General features: G+C 37.9%; 1 protein-coding gene across 2 annotated transcripts in view; it reads left to right on the top strand.

Moving 5' to 3' along the window:
* The window catches only part of GRB14 (growth factor receptor bound protein 14), a gene marked incomplete at its 5' end in the record, with an annotated part of 125431 nt that overhangs the window by 91155 nt on the left and 15716 nt on the right, over positions 1-18560 (top strand). For both annotated transcript variants that reach the window (XM_079709783.1, XM_079709784.1), the window contains 4 exons: positions 7390-7511; positions 9375-9449; positions 13617-13754; positions 18434-18544. In XM_079709783.1, the coding sequence (XP_079565909.1) occupies positions 7390-7511; positions 9375-9449; positions 13617-13754; positions 18434-18544 (446 nt within the window). The remainder of the gene's footprint in view (positions 1-7389; positions 7512-9374; positions 9450-13616; positions 13755-18433; positions 18545-18560) is intronic.

Here is an 18560-nt window from a genome sequence, read left to right as displayed (position 1 = left end):
CTTTCTTTCTCTCTTCTCCTTCTGGGACCCCTGTCATGCGAATGTTGGTGTGTTTAATGTTGCCCCAGAGGTCTCTTAGGCTGTCTTCATTTCTTTTCATTCTTTTTTCTTTACTCTGTTCCACAGCAGTGAATCCCACCATTCTGTCTTCCAGGTCACTTATCCATTCTTCTGCCTCAGTTATTCTGCTATTGATTCCTTCTCGTGTATTTTTCGTTTCAGTTATTGTATTGTTCATCTCTGTTTGTTTGTCCTTTAGTTCTTCTAGGTCTTTGTTAAACATTTCTTGCATCTTCTTGATCTTTGCCTCCATTCTTTTTCCAAGGTCCTGGATCATCTTCACTATCATTATTCTGAATTCTTTTTCTGGAAAATTGCCTATCTCCACTTCATTTAGTTGTTTTTCTGGGGTTGTATCTTGTTCCTTCATCTGGTACATAGCCCTCTGCCTTTTCATCTTGTCTATCTTTCTGTGAATGTGGTTTTTGTTCCACAGGCTGCAGGATTGTAGTTCTTCTTGCTTCTGCTATCTGCCCTCTGGTGGATGAGGCTATCTAAGAGGCTTGTGCCGGTTTCCTGATGGTAGTGGGTAGAGCTGGGTGTTGCTCTGGTGGGCAGAGCTCACTAAAATTTTAGTCTGCTTGTCTGCTGATGGGTGGGGCTGGGTTCCCTTCCTGTTGTTTGTTTGGCCTGAGGCGACCCAACACTGGAGCCTACCTGGGTTCTTTGGTGGGGATAATGGTGGACTCTGGAAGGGCTCACGCCAAGGAGTACTTCCCAGAACTTCTGCTGCCAGTGTCCTTGTCCTCACGGTGAGACACAGCCACCCCTGCCTCTACAGGAGACCCTCCAACACTAGCAGGTAGGTCTGGTTCACTCTCCTATTGGGTCACTGCTCTTTCCCCTGGGTCCCGATGTACACACTACTTTGTGTGTGCCCTCCAAGAGTGGAATCTCTGTTTCCCCCAGTCCTGTCGAAGTCCTGCAATCAAATCCTGCTAGCCTTCAGAGTCTGATTCTCTAGGAATTCCTCCTCCTGTTGCCAGATCCCCAGGTTGGGAAGCCTGACATGAGGCCCAGAACCTTCACTCCAGTGGGTGGCCTTCTGTGGTATAAGAGCTCTCGAGTTTGTGAGTCACCACCCAGCAGTTATAGGATTTGATTTTATTGTGATTGCGCCCCTCCTCCCATCTCATTGTGGCTTCTCCTTTGTCTTTGGATGTGGGGTATCTTTTTTGGTGAGTTCCAGTGTCTTCCTGACAATGATTGTTCAGCAGTTAGTTGTGATTCCGGTGCTCTCGCAAGAGGGAGTGAGAGCACATCCTTTTACTCTGCCATCTTGAACCAATCTCTCTTTGGGTTATTGTAGCATTAATCCTTTAACATAATGAGACTTGGTTGGGGGATGGTATTTATGACAGAACATCTAAATGGGGATGGTGATATATAAATGTAAAAAAATTATTTAATATTTTAAAAAGCCAGATTCTAAATAAGTAAGTTTTATCTCCATTACGAGATGAGTGTAAGAGGTGAAAGCCTGTAGCTGCATTTGATCCTCTGGATTTTGCTTTTTACATGTTTTCTGAATTTTCAATAGAATAGTGCCAGAAATCTTCTTTGAAGGAATGGGAAATATGTCTTTTGCTTTCCCACTTACTCTAGTTTTAGCCAGCTTTATTTGAAGACATTTTTCTGCTTAAGATTACCAGGCTATTTTCCTGATGCTAGTAATTGCATTATTTAAGTATTTGGTGTTATAGTTCTATGAAATTTTCTGCAAATATTGTATCCCTTATTTTTTCATTGTAGATTGGTATGCTGGGCTTTATTTGTGTGTAGCCAACAAAACCTCAACTAGACTGCTGCTTTTTTGGTGACTACACATATTACACTAGTTTTTTTGTGACACATTTGTCATAGCTGTTCAAATGCGGCTTGGTTTTTCCATTCTTTGTTTTATTTTCTTTTTTGATGTAATCCAGATTCAAATGATTTATGTTACTTTCATGTGAGGTTAAGATTGATAATAATTTGAAATATTGCCTGTTAAATTCTTTCCCCTTACACTCAAAATGTGGTTGTTTGTTTTCAATTAATTAGCAAATAGGTATCGAACACATTTCACGATAAAAGAATTTGAGGCAATCAAATCTTGAGAACTGAGGAATGTGAAAGAGATTTGAGCCGATACAGAAAGAATGAGCAGGATATAAACAGGGGATGCCCTTCCAGTGGGAACTGTAGTGAAGGCAGAGGCATTGCTGTGCAGAGGAAGGAGCAGAGACTTGGGGTCAGACATGTGGCAGCCATTCAAATCCTGAGACGTTTGCCATCTGTAAAATGGAAATAGAATTTGCTCTTTAGGTTATCCTCTTAGTTTCCTAAGGCTGCTGTAACAAATTACTGCTGGCTTAAACCAATAGAAATGTCATCTTTTAACAGTTCTGGAGGTGAGAAGTCAAAAATTAACTTCACTGGGCTGAAATCAAGGTGTTGGCAGGGCCACACTCCTTCCAGGGGCTTTATGAGGAGGCTGTTCCTCTCCTCTTTCAGCTTCTGGTGGCTGCCATTATTCCTTGGCTTGTGGTCACATCACTTGAGTCTCTGCCTCTGCGGTCACATTGCCCTTTCCTCTTCTCTCTCTGTCAGATCTCCTTCTGTCTCCTAAAAGCATACTTGTGTTTGGATTTAGGGCCCACCTTTGTAATCCTGGATAATCTCCTCATCTTAATATCTTTCAGTTAATGACATCTGCAAATGCTTTGCCATATAAGGTAACATTTACAGATTCCAGAGATTAGGACCTGATGTCTTTGGGGCCATATTCAGCTTACTGCAGATATTATAAGAATTAAATACAGTAATGAAAAAGGTCTCAGACTGAGATATGCAGAGATGTAACTTCCTTTATTTCTATAACTTGAATTAATTTCTAACTCTGAGTCTCCTGACCTCTTAATGGCAAACAGTTTAATCTTCTGTTACTGGTTTGCTTTATGGATTGTTATAGTCTTGTTGGGGTAAATAATCAATTCAGATTATATAAATGAGTTACATACAGGTTTAAGATGCACTCAATTGAAAGTTAAGACCTACTTTCACTCTTCCAACACTCTGGTGGGGCATTTAAGTCCCAGGAAGGGTATGTGTCTAACTTCTATCCAACTCTTCTCTTCGTGTTCTAGAAACCCTTATTTCTCTCAAGCTTATTGCCTGTATCATAAAGCCCCCTAAATTCATGGTCTTCTCTTAGCCCTTCCACACTTCTTCTGGAGGACTTGGTTCTGCAGTGCTCTTTCCTCATACTTGGATGCTATGGACTCATCTTCCTCAGCATTGCACTTAGCTATTGCTTTTCCGCCATATGAGATGCAGGGCTTCTACTTGAGGGCAGCAGCCTCCTAAGGCTACTCTTTGGTTTGAACCACACACCACCATTAAACTTACCTGGGATTTTATCAACATCATCTGCTCATCCTGAAAGGGTCCTAGTTCCAGAAGGGGTAGAATATAGGGTCACTGTGACCTAAACCTTCCAGTTACTATCTAGCCCCCTCTCAGTCTCCACTCCACCCTTTCCTCCACTAACCCCTTAATTCCAGATCCTTTCCCAGAGGACAGAGGGTTCATCCCTGTATGAGTCAGTGGAGGATTGGCTGGCCATTATTCTCCCCAAGTGATCATATTTGTCAAAGATTGATAAAGTCTAATTTGAAACTCAAAAGTAAAGAGAGTGCATCTCTGTCATTTTTTCCTCTCTGTATAGTTTATTTTCAGGGCAGAACATATGCTGTTTCCTTACTGGTAGAGATAGGTGATGGGTACAGTGAAACACAGGTTGGTAAAACAAATAAGCAGACATATTGCTTAATACCTTGCAATTTTCTCCCACTGTGGTTGCAATAAATACAGATACAGTGCGTAGTGCATAGTATATTTAATAATGTGAACCTATGCTTCATAAGATTGAAAATTATCAGTTGGGGTTGTGTGAGAAGTAAACAAAAGTAAGGATAATAAAGATTGTTATGGATGCAACTTCCCACTCGATATCTCGGTGACTGCTGGATCTCCCTGCAAACTGCTTCTCTTACAGTCTTCTTAGCTCATTAATGGCAGTAGTCCTTCCAAATGCTTAAGCCAAGAATCTTGGTGTCTTCCTTCATTGCCCCCTCTCTTTCACTCCACATCCAATTTGTCAACAAATCCTGTTGGCTTTATCTTCAGAATACACACAGATTCTGTCTACTTCTTACATGCTGCCACTCTCATCCAGGCCACATCATCTCCCCTTGTTAATTGCAATATTCTGCTAGATGGTCTTCCTGTTTCTACCCTTAAGCCTTTTGAAATCAGTTATCCACTCAGCATCCAGTGTGATCCAATGAAAACGTAAGTCAGCTCAGAGTAGTCTTATGTTCAAAATGGATTCCTTTCCTTTGTGCCCTCCTTTTTCCCTCCTCCCTGATCCATTTTTCTCTATAGTGTTTATTGCCACCTTTTAAGATTTACATGATTTACATGATTTATTGTCCATGCCTTCCCATTAGAATTGAAGCTCCATGAGGCAATGACTTCTGACTGTCTTGTTCACTACAAAATTCCAAGCCCCACAATACTGTCTGACACATGGTAGGCCTTCAATAAATATTTGTCGAATGGATAGATGAATGAATAAGTTAAAACTGCCAGACTATATGGATTTATCTCACAACAAGTAGGAATTGGACAAGTTTTTGAGCGGGGGTCACATTGATACAAATGTTTTATGAGGTTTCCTGTGATATCAGGGTCCAGGTTGGATTGGAAGAATGAGAAAAACAGAGGTTTGGAGATTAGTTAGGAAAAAGTGAAGGTCTAAATGGGAATGGTGATAGTGGGAATGGGTGGGGGGTGGTTGGTTGTGTGAGAGGCACTCGGACAAAGAGTCTGATATCTGGGGTAACAACTGGAGGACATTGGAGTGGACATAGAGAAAGTTGTAATGGACATTGGAAAATTTAGGAAAAAGCAGTTTGAGAGAGAAAAAGGAAGATACTTTGTTTCTTTTTTTTACATTTTTTACAAATTTGGGTAGAATGCTTGTTACATAAAATTTACCATTTCATTCATTTGAAGGGTAAAGTTCACTGGCATTATGTACATTTATTTATATTTATATTGTTGTACAACCATCACCCCCATCCATCGCCAGAACATTTTTATCTTCTCATACTGAAACCCTGAACCCATTAAACAATAACTCCTCGTTCTTCCCACACCCCGGTCCTTGACAACCACCATTCTACTTTGTGTCTCTATGAATTTGTCTGCTCTAGGTACCTCACGTAAATGGAATCATATAATGTTTTTTCTTTTGTGTCTGTCTTATTTTACATAGTATAATATCTTTAAGGTTCATCCATGTTGTAACATGGGTCAGCATTTCATTCCTTTTTAAGGCTAAATATTCCACTGAATGTCTTTACTACATTTTGTTTATCCATTCATTTGTTGATGGACATTAGGATGTTTTTACTTTCTGGCTATTGTGAATGACGCTACAATGGACATCGTTGTACAAGTATCTGTTCCAGTCCCTGCTTTCACTTCTTTTGGTTACGAACTCAGAAGTTGGATTGCTGGAATTGTTTAATATTTGGAGGGACCACCGTACTGAACTTCGGTTTTAGATAGATTATGTTTGAAGTGGTGGAAAGTCTAGCAGTTAGGATTGGAGTGCTAGTGAAAGCAACTGTAGCTGGAGATTTCACTTCAGGGAACTTGACAGACATAATGGCTGAAGAGGGGAGAGTTAATTAGTTGAGAGAGGAGAAAAAAAAGAGTCCAGCCAAGGACTGCATCTTAGGTGGGAGAAGGAGCTACCAGAGCTAGTCAATGAGACCAAAAAAGAGCAATCTGAATTGGGAACAGAACCCGGGAGTGCTGATACACACTTAGCTCCAACTCATTCTTATTCATATATTTATTCAGCACTCTTACAAGAACTCCCTTTCAGATGAATAAGCTTCTATTTAAGTGTGACACTACTGTCAAGGATTTGGGTGCTGTAGGTCACAGATTACTCCTGAGTGTTTAATTTCTGAGACATAGATACTTTTCAAAAAGGTCCTAGAAGTACCTAAAAAAGCAGGGGATTTCTATATTTCTTATTTGGCTGTTCTCCATTTCTTATTTTGCATTAATAATTTCACAGTCACTTTTCTTTAACCTTTTATTGAAGTATGACATACCTTAACATAAGTGAGCAAAGGTGGACAACTTGGTGAATTCTCAGATATTGTTTCTACCTGAGTATCCAACCCTCAGATTAAGAAACAGAATATTTCTCACCCCCAGTGGTTCCCTCATGCCCCTGCTCACTCACCCACTATCCCTATTATCTTGATTTCTAACACCATAGATTTATTGTATCTGTGTTGAACTTATATAAGTGGAATCATGTAGTATGTACTCTTTGTGTCTGACTTCTTTCATTTAGTATTATGTTTGTGGAATTCATCCATGCAGTTGTGTGTTATTGTAGTATATATTCCATTGTGTCCTTTACACAGTTTATTTATTCATTCTCACGTTGATAGGCATTTGGGTAGTTTCCAGTTTGGGGCTATTATGAATAGTACCGCTATGAACATCACAGTTTCTTATTAAAATAGGAAATTTGCATGGTATGTTCACCTCTTTAAAGTTGCCATTGCTTTTTTCATTTAAGTGCCTTTCCTCCTAAGTGCCTTCCCACCCTGCCTAATTATCTTCATCGGTAATACAAACTACATTTGCCTGAACATTAGTTTTGAAAGTAAAAAGTGCCACAAGAAATCAGGTTTCTTAAAAAATTGTATGTCCTTGCATTAAAATTTTCTTTTTAAAGCATTTATTTCAGTTTTTCTCAACTATCCAGATTATGTGTCTTAAACGCATAGTGAACCTGTCAAACTTTTTCAGCTCTTAATGGGATGAATTGTTCAACCTTGAGGCAAATATTTTAATTTTGGCACCATGATGAGTCAGAGAAAAAGAATAGTTCCCATATTCTTAATGCAGTTTTGTTATCAAACTTAGAATTTACATAGCAATAAAAGGAGATTGAGAATTAGTAAAAAGTGCATTGTGATATTTTATGTCATTTTTCTCTTCGGGTTACAGTCTGCTTTGGTATAAAAATCAACATTACTAATTCAAAATTAATGAAAATTTTATCAATCTGATTATTCCAGAATTGAGTTGAAATTTTCTATGTTTAATAAAGATACGTACATAATATATTTTATATATTTGTATGGATATATACGTCCATATGTTTATTTGTCTACCTACCTGTCTATCTTTCTATCCATCCATCCATCCATCTATCCGTTGACATGCTCACTGGAACATTCTTTACAGAAAGAACAATAGAAGACCACGAGCTGGTGATTGAAGTGCTATCTAACTGGGGAATGGAAGAAGAAAATAAGCTATACTTTAGAAAAAATTATGCCAAATATGAATTCTTTAAAAACCCAATGGTAAGTGAAATCCCCATTAATAGTTATAGAAAATGAATGAGTTTAGTTAAATTTTATCATATTTTATGTGAAGAAAAATGTCACTATGGATAAAATACAAGTCCCTATTTGATAAACTGTAGGTAAGAATTCTGGCCCTTTAAAATTATAGTCACACTTCTTCTTACTCTAACAATGATTAGCCAACATCATCACAGAAGTTCATATACATGGTTTTGGGGAACTATTGCTTCTTTTCTTGCGTTTTAAGAAAAAAAACTACATTTGATTTGGGGAATTATTAGATATCTCCAAGCAGTTTCTAAAATATTATGGTTTAACTCTTTTCACAGAATTTAGGAAATTAAATAAGAAAAATTCTAAAGGAAAAACAGATTGATGTTTGTTGGGAGTGTTGAAACTTAGCCAGAAGTTTAGATTGACATGCATCTTGCTGTTCCAAACTATTTTGTTTTCAGCGCAATAATTGAGCTAAGTAGAAATGAGATAAAGACCAGTGCATTATCTAGTAAATACTACTTTCATTATAGTTCTTTTTAAAAGAAAGTAAATGTATGTCACATTCTAATGAAGACTAGTGATCTAGAGAAGTCAGAATAGCCTCTGGGCTCATTATTTTAAATTGTTTTTGACTCTGCAGCTGTAGCATATTTTTACACTGTTGTGGATAATTGGATTGAAATGATACTTTATGAAAAATATATGATACACACCATAATAGAATATTTTCAAACCCTGAAAGACCTCTTACGCTCTCTTTTATTTGAACTTATTAATAGAAACATAGTGGGATGATCTTTGACAAAGAAAATACGAGTCCTAATAAAAATTAAATAGAATTAGAATTAGAAAGAAAACTGTTTTCTTATTATGAATCTTTATTAAAAGCAAGAATTTAAAAGTCATAGTTGAAGACATAGGGTTTAATGCTCAGTTTTAGTTTTTTTTTTTTTTTTAATTTAAACAAGGCTGTAGATTCATTTTGTAGACTTAGAGTAGTGGTTATCAACTGGGGGGTGATGTGGTAATGTCTGGAGACATTTTTGGTTGTCATACTGGGGGGATGGGGGTGCTGCTAGTGGGTGGAGGCCAGGAATGCTCTAAATGTCCTGCAATGCATAGGACAGTCCCCCCAACACAGCGCTATTAGACCAACATTAATAGAACTACGCTTCAAACACCCTGTCCTAAAGGAAGTATAGTGGCATATATTTTCCTAAACTTGCCTGATCATAGAAACTCCCTGGGGAAGGGGATAGTGGTTGTTAAAACTACAGGATCCAGGTCCTACCCTGACCTACTGAATCAGATACTCCAGGAAAGAGCCTGGGAATTTCTATTTTTAAACAGCTTTCCTGGGTGAATTTTATGATTAAACAGGATTGGAAAGATAGTAGGTAGAAAAGACTGTCATTTTAGCTTCCTGGCCCTCTAGTTTAACTCCTTGTTCCTCTACTCTATGGACTGTGACCTTGGGTATATATATCCTTTACTTCTATGAGCCTTGACTTTATAAAATGGAGCTGATAGTCCTTCAGTACCTGCTAGAGTGGTTGCAGGACTCAGGGAAGACATATGGGAGCTTGCACACTGCCAGCCTGAGGGCAGTGTTTGTAACTGGAGGTACGTGGATCTCTGTGTATCAGCACCATCTGAGGGTGTTTGGCTAGTCTTTGGGCCCTGCTCCTACCTTCTCATTAAGATACCTGTGGGTAGAGTCAGGGACTGGCATTTTTAAAAGTGCTTTGGGTGAATTTTCAACACACTGATTTAAAGAGCTTTTGCTTTAGATTACTGTGCTGGTCATAGTTCAATCTTTTCTGGCACGGCTTTGGGATAATATAACATGTATCTTTTCGTCAGTATTTTTTTCCAGAGCATATGGTGTCTTTTGCAACTGAAACCAATGGTGAAATATCCCCCACACAGATTTTGCAGGTAAAATATATATTTTCATTAAAATATGTAAGTACTAAATAATGAAGGGAAACTGTAAGGTCCTTATTTATTTATTTTTCTAATTTTATAAGTAGATATACTCATTTATCTTGCATTTCCATGCCTTTTTTTTTTTTTTACTTCATGAGAGTGGACAATATTCTTTTTTTAAATTGAAGTATAGTTGATTTACAATGTTGTGTTAGTTTCAGGTGTACTGCAAAGTGATAAAGTTGTACACACATATAGAGTTATTGTTTTTTCAGATTCTTTTCCCTTATAGGTTATTACAAAATATTGAGTATAGTCCTCTTAGCTATACAGTAGGTCCTTGTTGGTTATCTTTTTTTTTTTTTTTTTTTTTTGCGGTATGCAGGCCTCTCACTGTTGCGGCCTCTCCCGTTGCGGAGCACAGGCTCCGGACGCGCAGACTCAGCGACTATGGCCCACGGGCCCAGCTGCTCCGAGGCATGTGGGATCTTCCCAGACCGGGCCACGAACCCGTGTCCCCTGCATTGGCAGGCGAACTCTCAACCACTGCACCACCAGGGAAGCCCTGGTTATCTATTTTATATATAGTAGTATGTATATATTAATCCCAAACTCTTAATTTATCCTCCCCCTTCCCCTTTGGTAACCATAAGTTTGTTTTCTATGTCTGTGGGTCTATTTCTGTTTTGTATATAAGTTCATTTGTATTTTTTTTTCCTTAGATTCTAATATAAGTGATATCATATGATATTTGTCTTTCTCTGTCTGGCTTACTTCACTTAGTAGGATAATCTCTAGGTCCATCCATGTTGCTGAAAATGGCATTATTTCATTCTTTTTATATGGCTAAATAATATTCCATTGTATAAATATACTACATCTTCTTTATCCATTCATCTGTCAATGGACATTTAGGTTGCTTCCATGTCTTGGCTATTGTAAATAGTGCTGCAGTGAACACTGGGGTGCATGTGTCTTTTCCAGTTATGGTTTTCTCCGGATATATGCCCAGGAATGGGATTGCAGGATCATATGGTAGCTCTATTTTTAGTTTTCTGAGGAACCTCCATACTGTTCTCTATAGTGGCTGTACCAATTTACATTCCTACCAACAGTGTAGGAGGGTTCCTTTTTCTCCACACCCTCTCCAGCATTTATTATTTGTAGACTTTTTGATGATGGTCATTCTAACCAGTGTGAGGTGATACCTCATTGTAGCTTTGATTTTCATTTCTCTAATAATTAATGATGTTGAGCATCTTTTCATGTGCCATCTGTATGTCTTCTTTGGAGAAATGTCTATTTAGTGAGGTCCATATTTATACATGTCCAGATTTTGGATGGTATGCCTTGAGTGGTTAATTTTTGCTGGAGATAAAGTTGGAAAAGAGAAGAAGAGGAAAGAAAAGAAAAGAGCACAATCTAGATAAAGAATTCTGTAAATCAATAAACACCCCTAACTATATTATTCTCCCCAGTTTTGAACAACTGTCAAAGGATTTTAAGTGTTTAAAAAAAATGTGTATCATGAAAGGAAACTTGCAGAGTTTTGCTCTGTGATGTATTTAAAGATTATGTTAGTCTTTGAAAAAATCAAAATTTCCAGTAAATTATGGACATTTTACCAACATATATTTAGTGTTAACTTTTATAATAAATGCTCTCAATCCTATTTGTGATAAAATATTTAGCAATTAAATGAAATATTATCTATGATGGAAACACTTGATTGAAACATGAAATAGCTGAATTAAGAGTACTAATTATGGGCTTCCCTGGTGGCTCAGTGGTTAAGAGTCCGCCTGCCAATGCAGGGGACACGGGTTCGTGCCCCGGTCCGGAAGGATCCCACATGCCACGGAGCGGCTGGGCCATGGCCACTGGTCCTGCACGTCTGGAGCCTGCGCATCCGGAGCCTATGCTCCGCGACGGGGGAGGCCATAGCAGTGAGAAGCCCGCGTACCGCAAAAAAAAAAAACTAGTTATTTAATTTAAAACTTCCTTAGTTTTGCATCTATTGAGCTCATTTCTTACAAACTGGCAATGGCTGTAGGCTGTAATTTTCTTAAGACATTTTCATTACAATAAAAAATTTTCCGTTATTTTATATTTGATACTATACTTGTTAACAGGTTAATGGTGAGCAATGTCTTTATAATGGTTGCTGTTTGATCTAAACACCAGGCATCCCCAAACCCACTGAATAGTCTCTGATCTTTAATGAAGAAAACTTTTAATAGTTCCAGTATAGATATTACTTTAAATATGTTGGTATTTGAACATACTGGTAAATATATTGGGTATCACAAATTTGTTTTCTATGGGCTTTTTATTTGTAATAGGTTTATTTCATTTTTTGCTTCAAAATATTTTAGAAATATGATTAGCCTCAGGATTTCTCTAAGAGCTACTTATATGCTACTAGGTTGTCATAGACACCCTGTAGAATGTTAGGGTGAATGGCAGCAGCGGCAGTGCCCCAGCACCCCTAGCTCTCACGCCTCTTTATACTTTGCCTTTGGATTATGACAGGGTGGTGGATTGGAGTTTTTCTTCTGCCTCCTTTCCCAAATTCTCCTATAATTTAGTTATATTACTTTAATGTTAAATTATAAAAACAAGAAAAGTCATAGCTTTGGAATCAGATAGTCCTGCACGTGCCCCTGACCTCCTCTTCTCTCCACTGAGGCAATGTTTCCACTTTTTAAAACGTTCCTTCTTTTTCTAGTGTGACCTCTATGACTCCCTTTTTAAAATTTAATTGGTTTGGTTTAATAACTTGGAAAGCACTCAAACTAGAAAACCTACTTGCCTGCTTTGCATGTCAATTAATTAATATCTGTGACTCATTAAATTAAAAGTTTTTTTATTAATTTACTTAAAAAACATTATCTACTCTCAGCATTTCTCCAAATAGCCTTTTAAAACTATGTTACATTGGTTTAGCTAATATTTTCTCTTAGTTTCAGTTTTAACATTTTGCATTCGTTTATTCATAGGGATTTCCGTTTCCTTCTTTTAGTGAGACACTAATGCATTTCCACTGTCTTATTAAGGATGCTGAGCACAGCCACTCAGAGCTATTCCTTTTCATTCTCAATTTCCTGACCAACACATGCCTGCTGTCTCAGTTAATTATCACTGGGTAACAAACTATTCTAAATCTTAATGGCTTAAGTACCCACTCATATTTTGTCAACAGTTTTGTAGGTTGGTATTTGGGAAGGGTTTAGCTGGATGGGTCTCTGAGGCACATTGACTCCCAAAGGGATTGTGGATCCGCTTCTTCTAAGATAGCTTTTCACTACATGTGTCTGGTACTCCTTGGCCTCTCTCTCTCTCTCTCTCTCCCCACATGGTGTGTCATTTTCCAAGGCTTTTCCAGTTGCGTTATGCTTCTCACCACATAGCCATCTCAGGGTAGTCACGTTTCTTATATGAAAGTTAGCTTCCAAGAGTTAAGGAGTGGAAGCCATCAGGCTAGTTAAGGGACTACAGTTAGAACGGCAGCCTGTCCCTCCCGCCATATCCTATTGGTCAGAGCAGTCACAAGCCTTGCCCAGATTCAAGGGGGTGGAGAAACTTCACTCTTGGTTCAGTGGCAGGATCACATTTGCAGAAGAGCATGTGGAATAAAAGATATTGTTTCAGTTCTCTTTGGAAAACATAACCTGCCCATATCCACCCACAACAGAGAACCATAGAGGACAAAGACATTGTTTACTTGACCTTCATCGAGGAGGTGAACTTGGCTCAATTTCTTTAATAATGGAATAATGGAAGTCTGGATCATGGTCTTACATATACCATAATGAAGTTGAAGTTGATAGGTCAATCTATAATCTCAAGGAAAATCATAGACAGGGATGAAAAGTATCAGGACTTAACTCTGTAGACAAAGTTCAGCTTTTCAAATGGACATTCAAATAGCTTGTAATTTTGGTGTTTGACTAAGCACTGATCACTTAGAATATATATTTCGTGAGCATATTTTCATTTGGAACTTGCCTCAGGTTTTCACAAGACTGATTTATTTTCCGTTATATATATCCCTATTTCTGTAATGGTGTATAAGTGGTATCAATGCTGTTTGATTTTGTACATTTCTATTTGAAATATAAAACTACAATATCATTGATTCAGAAACTGTATGAGAGTGTCTGACTTTTCTTCCAGATGTTTCTGAGTTCAAGCACATATCCTGAAATCCATGGCTTCTTACATGCAAAAGAACAGGGAAAGAAGTCCTGGAAAAAGATTTACTTCCTTTTAAGAAGATCCGGTTTATATTTTTCTACTAAAGGGACATCAAAGGTAAATTGGAATATCAATTATGTGCTATGAATTATATGGAAGTTGTAAGTTAAAATGGGTTTTACTTTGTTTTATTCATTATCTTATTGCATGATGTCAATAGTTGATAATTTTTTTTAGATTCCAAACGTTTGCCATAATCCATTTAAAAACTAATTATTCAGCTTTATTTCCCACTAGTTTCAATATACATCCTTTGATACCATCTGGATGCTCTTGTTTCAGTACCACATTCCTTGCCCATTTCTCCCCCACTCTGAATCTACCCCCATTCTTCTTATCAAGGCTGGGATTTTGAAGCCCAACAGAGTTCACATCTTTTCTTTTTACCCAGGTCATACTACTGACCTTGCCCACCTCTGAACTTCTGTTGATGCAGTTAGTAACACTCAGCTGAGTCTGTAACTGCTTATTAATTCCTTTGTGTGTGTTAGTTTTGTCTCCTCACCTAGATTATGAATTCCTAGAGAAAGTTATCATGTTATGATCAGGGGTGGATGTATGTGTGTGCTTGCTTATGTATACCTATGTATACAGTTACATAGACATTCCTGTGCAGATGTTCATACACTCATACATAATCACTTATGAATGTAATTCCCTTAGCACTAGCACTATGTAATCTGTTTCTATGTAGTCTAGTTGTTGCCTACTATGCCATATGCCTGTGTTTTATGTCTTGACATTTTATGCAATGCATCGATTTCCTTCAAGTAAAACTACTTTTGAGAGTTTTCATGAGAGTTTAATTCTATGTTCATGCATCTGTTTTGTCAGTGACAACACTGTTGCTTCTTTATGGGTAATCTGTCATTTTTCTTTGGCTCTTTTTCAAATTTTATTATCATCATTGGTATTTAGTCATTTTCCTGCCATATTTCTAGGTATGTTCAAATATATTCTGCTATACATACCTTGCTTGATTCTTAACATACACATTCAATCTGAAAATTCATATTTTTCTTTTATGCTGAAAATGTTCATTATTTATTTCTCATTCTCAATATTTGATCCTTTAAATTTTTAGTAGGATTTTCTGTCTTGGCTAGTGATGGCCCTAGGAGTCCCTTTGCTTGTGGCTGCCTAACTCCAGTCTCTGCCTCTGTCTTCACACAGCCTTCTCCTTTCTCTGTGTGTCTCTGATAAGGACACTTGCCATGGATTTAGAGCCCACCCAGATAATCTAGGAAGATGTCATCTCTAGATCCTTAGCTTAATTACATCTGCAAAGGCCCCTTTGCAAAACAGGTCACATTCACAGTTTCTTCAGGTGAGGATATGGACAGATCTTTTAATTTTGAGTGAGAGAGTGAAATGGTCATGTTGTAAGAAGATGAGTATGGCCATAGGGAGCTTAAAAAATCAACTAGAGAGACAGAGGGCTTCCCTGGTGGCGCAGTGGTTGAGAGTCCGCCTGCCGATGCAGGGGACACGGGTTTGTGCCCCGGTCTGGGAAGATCCCACAACTAGAGAGACAGAGAAACAGAGAGGGGAAGGGAGCAGGGGAGGCAGGGGGAAGGGACAAGTGGGCAGGAAGGGAGAGAGACTGATTGATTGAGTTGAGGCACAGTTGCTAATTAGTGCTAACTATATGATCATTTCAGTAATCAAGCGTGGAGGTGACAGGATCTAACCTAGGATGAGCAGTGGAGAGAGAAGAAGGGGATGGATGTAAGATTAAATGACAAATGGTCAGATTTTGTTGACTGGTTGATATGAAAGAAGAGGAAGCACTTAATGTTCTTAGAGAAAGACATAAGGAAAATAAAGAAATAGAAAATGATAGAATAAACAGGAATAGGAGATTTGAAGAAATCAAATCTTAGAAGAAAGATACTGATCTTAGTTCTAGATACATTGTATTGATGGTGAAGTATCCAAATGGAAATGCCCAGAACACAGCTAATGATAGAGACTAGATATTTGGGCAGTGGTATGGAGATATGGAGTTGCAAAGGAGTGATACTTGCCATATTTTCCCCAACTGTTCTTACATAGTTTCCTCCCTTCCCTGATACACAGTTTTCCTTTGCTACTATTCACACGTGTGTGCACACACATGTGCAAGTGTGTGTGTGTGTGTGTGTGTGTGTGTGTGTGTGTGTGTTAGGCTTAAGTGGTGGAATACTTCGTGGAAAAGGCCTCTACTTATTTAGTAATCCATCCCTTTACAGAAATCTTTTATTTTTAAGTATATATAGTTTGACTACTAGTGTTCTATCATATAGATGCATTTAATTTTTCTTGAGGATTTAAACCTAGTTTTCAAATTTTTATATTATAGATAATGTTAGGATGAATAATTACCCATTTTGTAATTAAGGTTTTAGACTTTTTCTTAACCTTTGTAATGAAGTTTCTCTTTTCCCAGTTTTCCTCATGTATGAAGTAATATACGAAGGTGGTTTTAAACAAATGTGTGCTAGATCATCTTTTTACTTTTAGCATCAGAGAAAAGTGGCTTCTAAATCCAGTAATCACATTTCTTTGACTGTCTTCCCAGTGATTCTTCACTGGAAGATATGACAATATCTCCTTAATTCCTGAATTCCTAATTCTTTAACAGGTTTCGCATGAAAATCCACAGCCCATTGTCTTTTTACTTCACCCTCCACCTCCTTTCCTTTCCCACGTATTACATAACAAGACAGCTCCCATTCCATCTACTGAAGCCATGCTCTTATCCCTGCAGTGGTCCCCCCCTTGGCTGGGCAACATTATAGGCATCAAACCTCTGTTCTCAGGTTGTACCTGAGCTCTCCTCAACATGGTGTCTAACTTTGCTGTGCATCGTACATAATAGTGTTCTCTCCAGCCTGTGCTGAAATGAGCATGCGTTCCATAGTCTATATATATGAAAATGATTTTACATTCCCCCTTAAAAACGAAATTCAAGATATTAGATAAACTCAAGGATTATGACCTCTATAAAAATCATGTAGGTTATCTAATGTCTAATATGACATCTCTACCTGGCAAAGTGACCATTTCCTGCCCTTTTTCTATGAGAAGGGTCTTGATTTATTTTACTTTCTAAAGATGTAGGCTGCATGGGAGTTAGATAAACACTTACGCAAGCCTTGGAGGTGTGGCTGTGACTTACAGAGAAACATCTAAGTACCCTGCTCTCCAACTTCCCCCTTATATACACGTTTGCATGCTTACCTTTCGCTAACCATGCCAGCTCAGCCTAGTCTTGTACTGTCATAAGCCTTGATGTGTCTGCAGTAATGGAACAAAAATCAGTCAAGAGAAGAAACTCATCATGTCTCTTATGTCCTTCCAGTATTTCTTAAGCTGCCTTTTTCTCACGTCCAAATGACTCAGCTACATTGACTTCTACTGTATCAGTGGGCAGGGATGGTTTTATTCTATCTTCATAGAAATCAGACATTTTTACTAGCAAATCAGTTTCTATCAAGGAATAAAGTTTTAAAGGCCTTGCCAACAAGAGTACTTTTCTCCCTTCTCCCTTGTTCCAAGGTCCCTAGGCTGGGTCTCTTTTAACAATTTTCTTTTCTGCCTCATTCTCCCATGGAGTTGGGAACTTTAGTCATCCATTAGATCAAAATGCCTAAAGAACAGTGACACACAGAGAAACAGTTGCATACACAGAAGCTCTTGCTCTACTAATCATCACTGATGGAATAGCCAGCCTTCTGACCAATGACTGAATTTTTTTTGGATTTGGATTTGAATGGGTTGCTTAAATTGCTGAATGTTCTGCTTCATCTTTTTGTTTTAAGAGCACTGCTTCTCAAATTTCAGTGCATATGAATCACCTGGGTTCTAGTTAAAATGCAGATTTTGATTTTGAATCAGCAGATCTGGGGTGGGCCCTGAGATTTTGCATTTCTAATTAGCTCCCAGGTGATGCTGACACTGCTGGTCTGGGACCACACGACTAGTAGCAAGGTTTTAAAGAACCAATGTGTTGTGGTCAGTTTTGATTACACATTCAACCCCAGAATTAAGCATTTCTCCAAGTTATTAACTTATCACAGAATAATATGACCCAGTGATTTCCCATGACCAGCTCTAAATCTTATGGATTTCCCAGAGAAGAAATAGCCCTTCATGATTCCACTTTGCCTTGAAAATCAGACATGTTCCATTGCCAGCTAATTTCCCTGAATTCATCTGTACAGGCTTCCTTCCTTTTGTAAAGGAAGGTGGTCATGCCGCCTGTTTCATTGCTTGCTGTGGTACGTGAGGCAGTACACAAACATGAGGGACGATCATTTCTCAATGAAGCAGGAATCATCGTCTGTTTTTTTTTTTTCTTTAGCTGCTATAGAAGCTCAAACCAACCTTCTTCCCTCTGTGGAACTACCATTATTTAAAACCCAAATAAGAAAACATTTTCAAAAGCCATGCTTTGCTCTCTTCTCTCCCTCAGATTCCTTGAAGTGGTGGTTAAAGCAAGTAATTTTAAAATAGGAAGATATATTTTTTTGTATATTGGAATTATAAACAAATCACTACTTCTCAAATTAAATAATCTCATATCCAGCTCCTGGTTATTTAAGGATATAGTGACTTAGTTTTCCTTTCCTTTTGTTTCTGTGACATTATTTGGAATAATTTTTGCCAAGGTATAAGTTATGTAACATAATAGAACTACAAAAAGTAGTGTAAAAATATGTATCCATTTCAACATACATATGTATTTTTTTAAGGAACCACGGCATTTGCAGTTTTTCAGCGAATTTGGCAATAGTGATATTTATGTGTCACTGGCAGGCAAAAAAAAACATGGAGCACCGACTAACTATGGATTCTGCTTTAAGGTACAGGCTTAATATT

This window comes from Hyperoodon ampullatus (assembly GCF_949752795.1).
Source record: "Hyperoodon ampullatus genome assembly, chromosome: 8".
Classification (NCBI taxonomy): domain Eukaryota; kingdom Metazoa; phylum Chordata; class Mammalia; order Artiodactyla; family Ziphiidae; genus Hyperoodon; species Hyperoodon ampullatus.
Note: the sequence above shows the minus strand (reverse complement) of the source record. Positions and strands in the feature narration are given on the sequence as shown.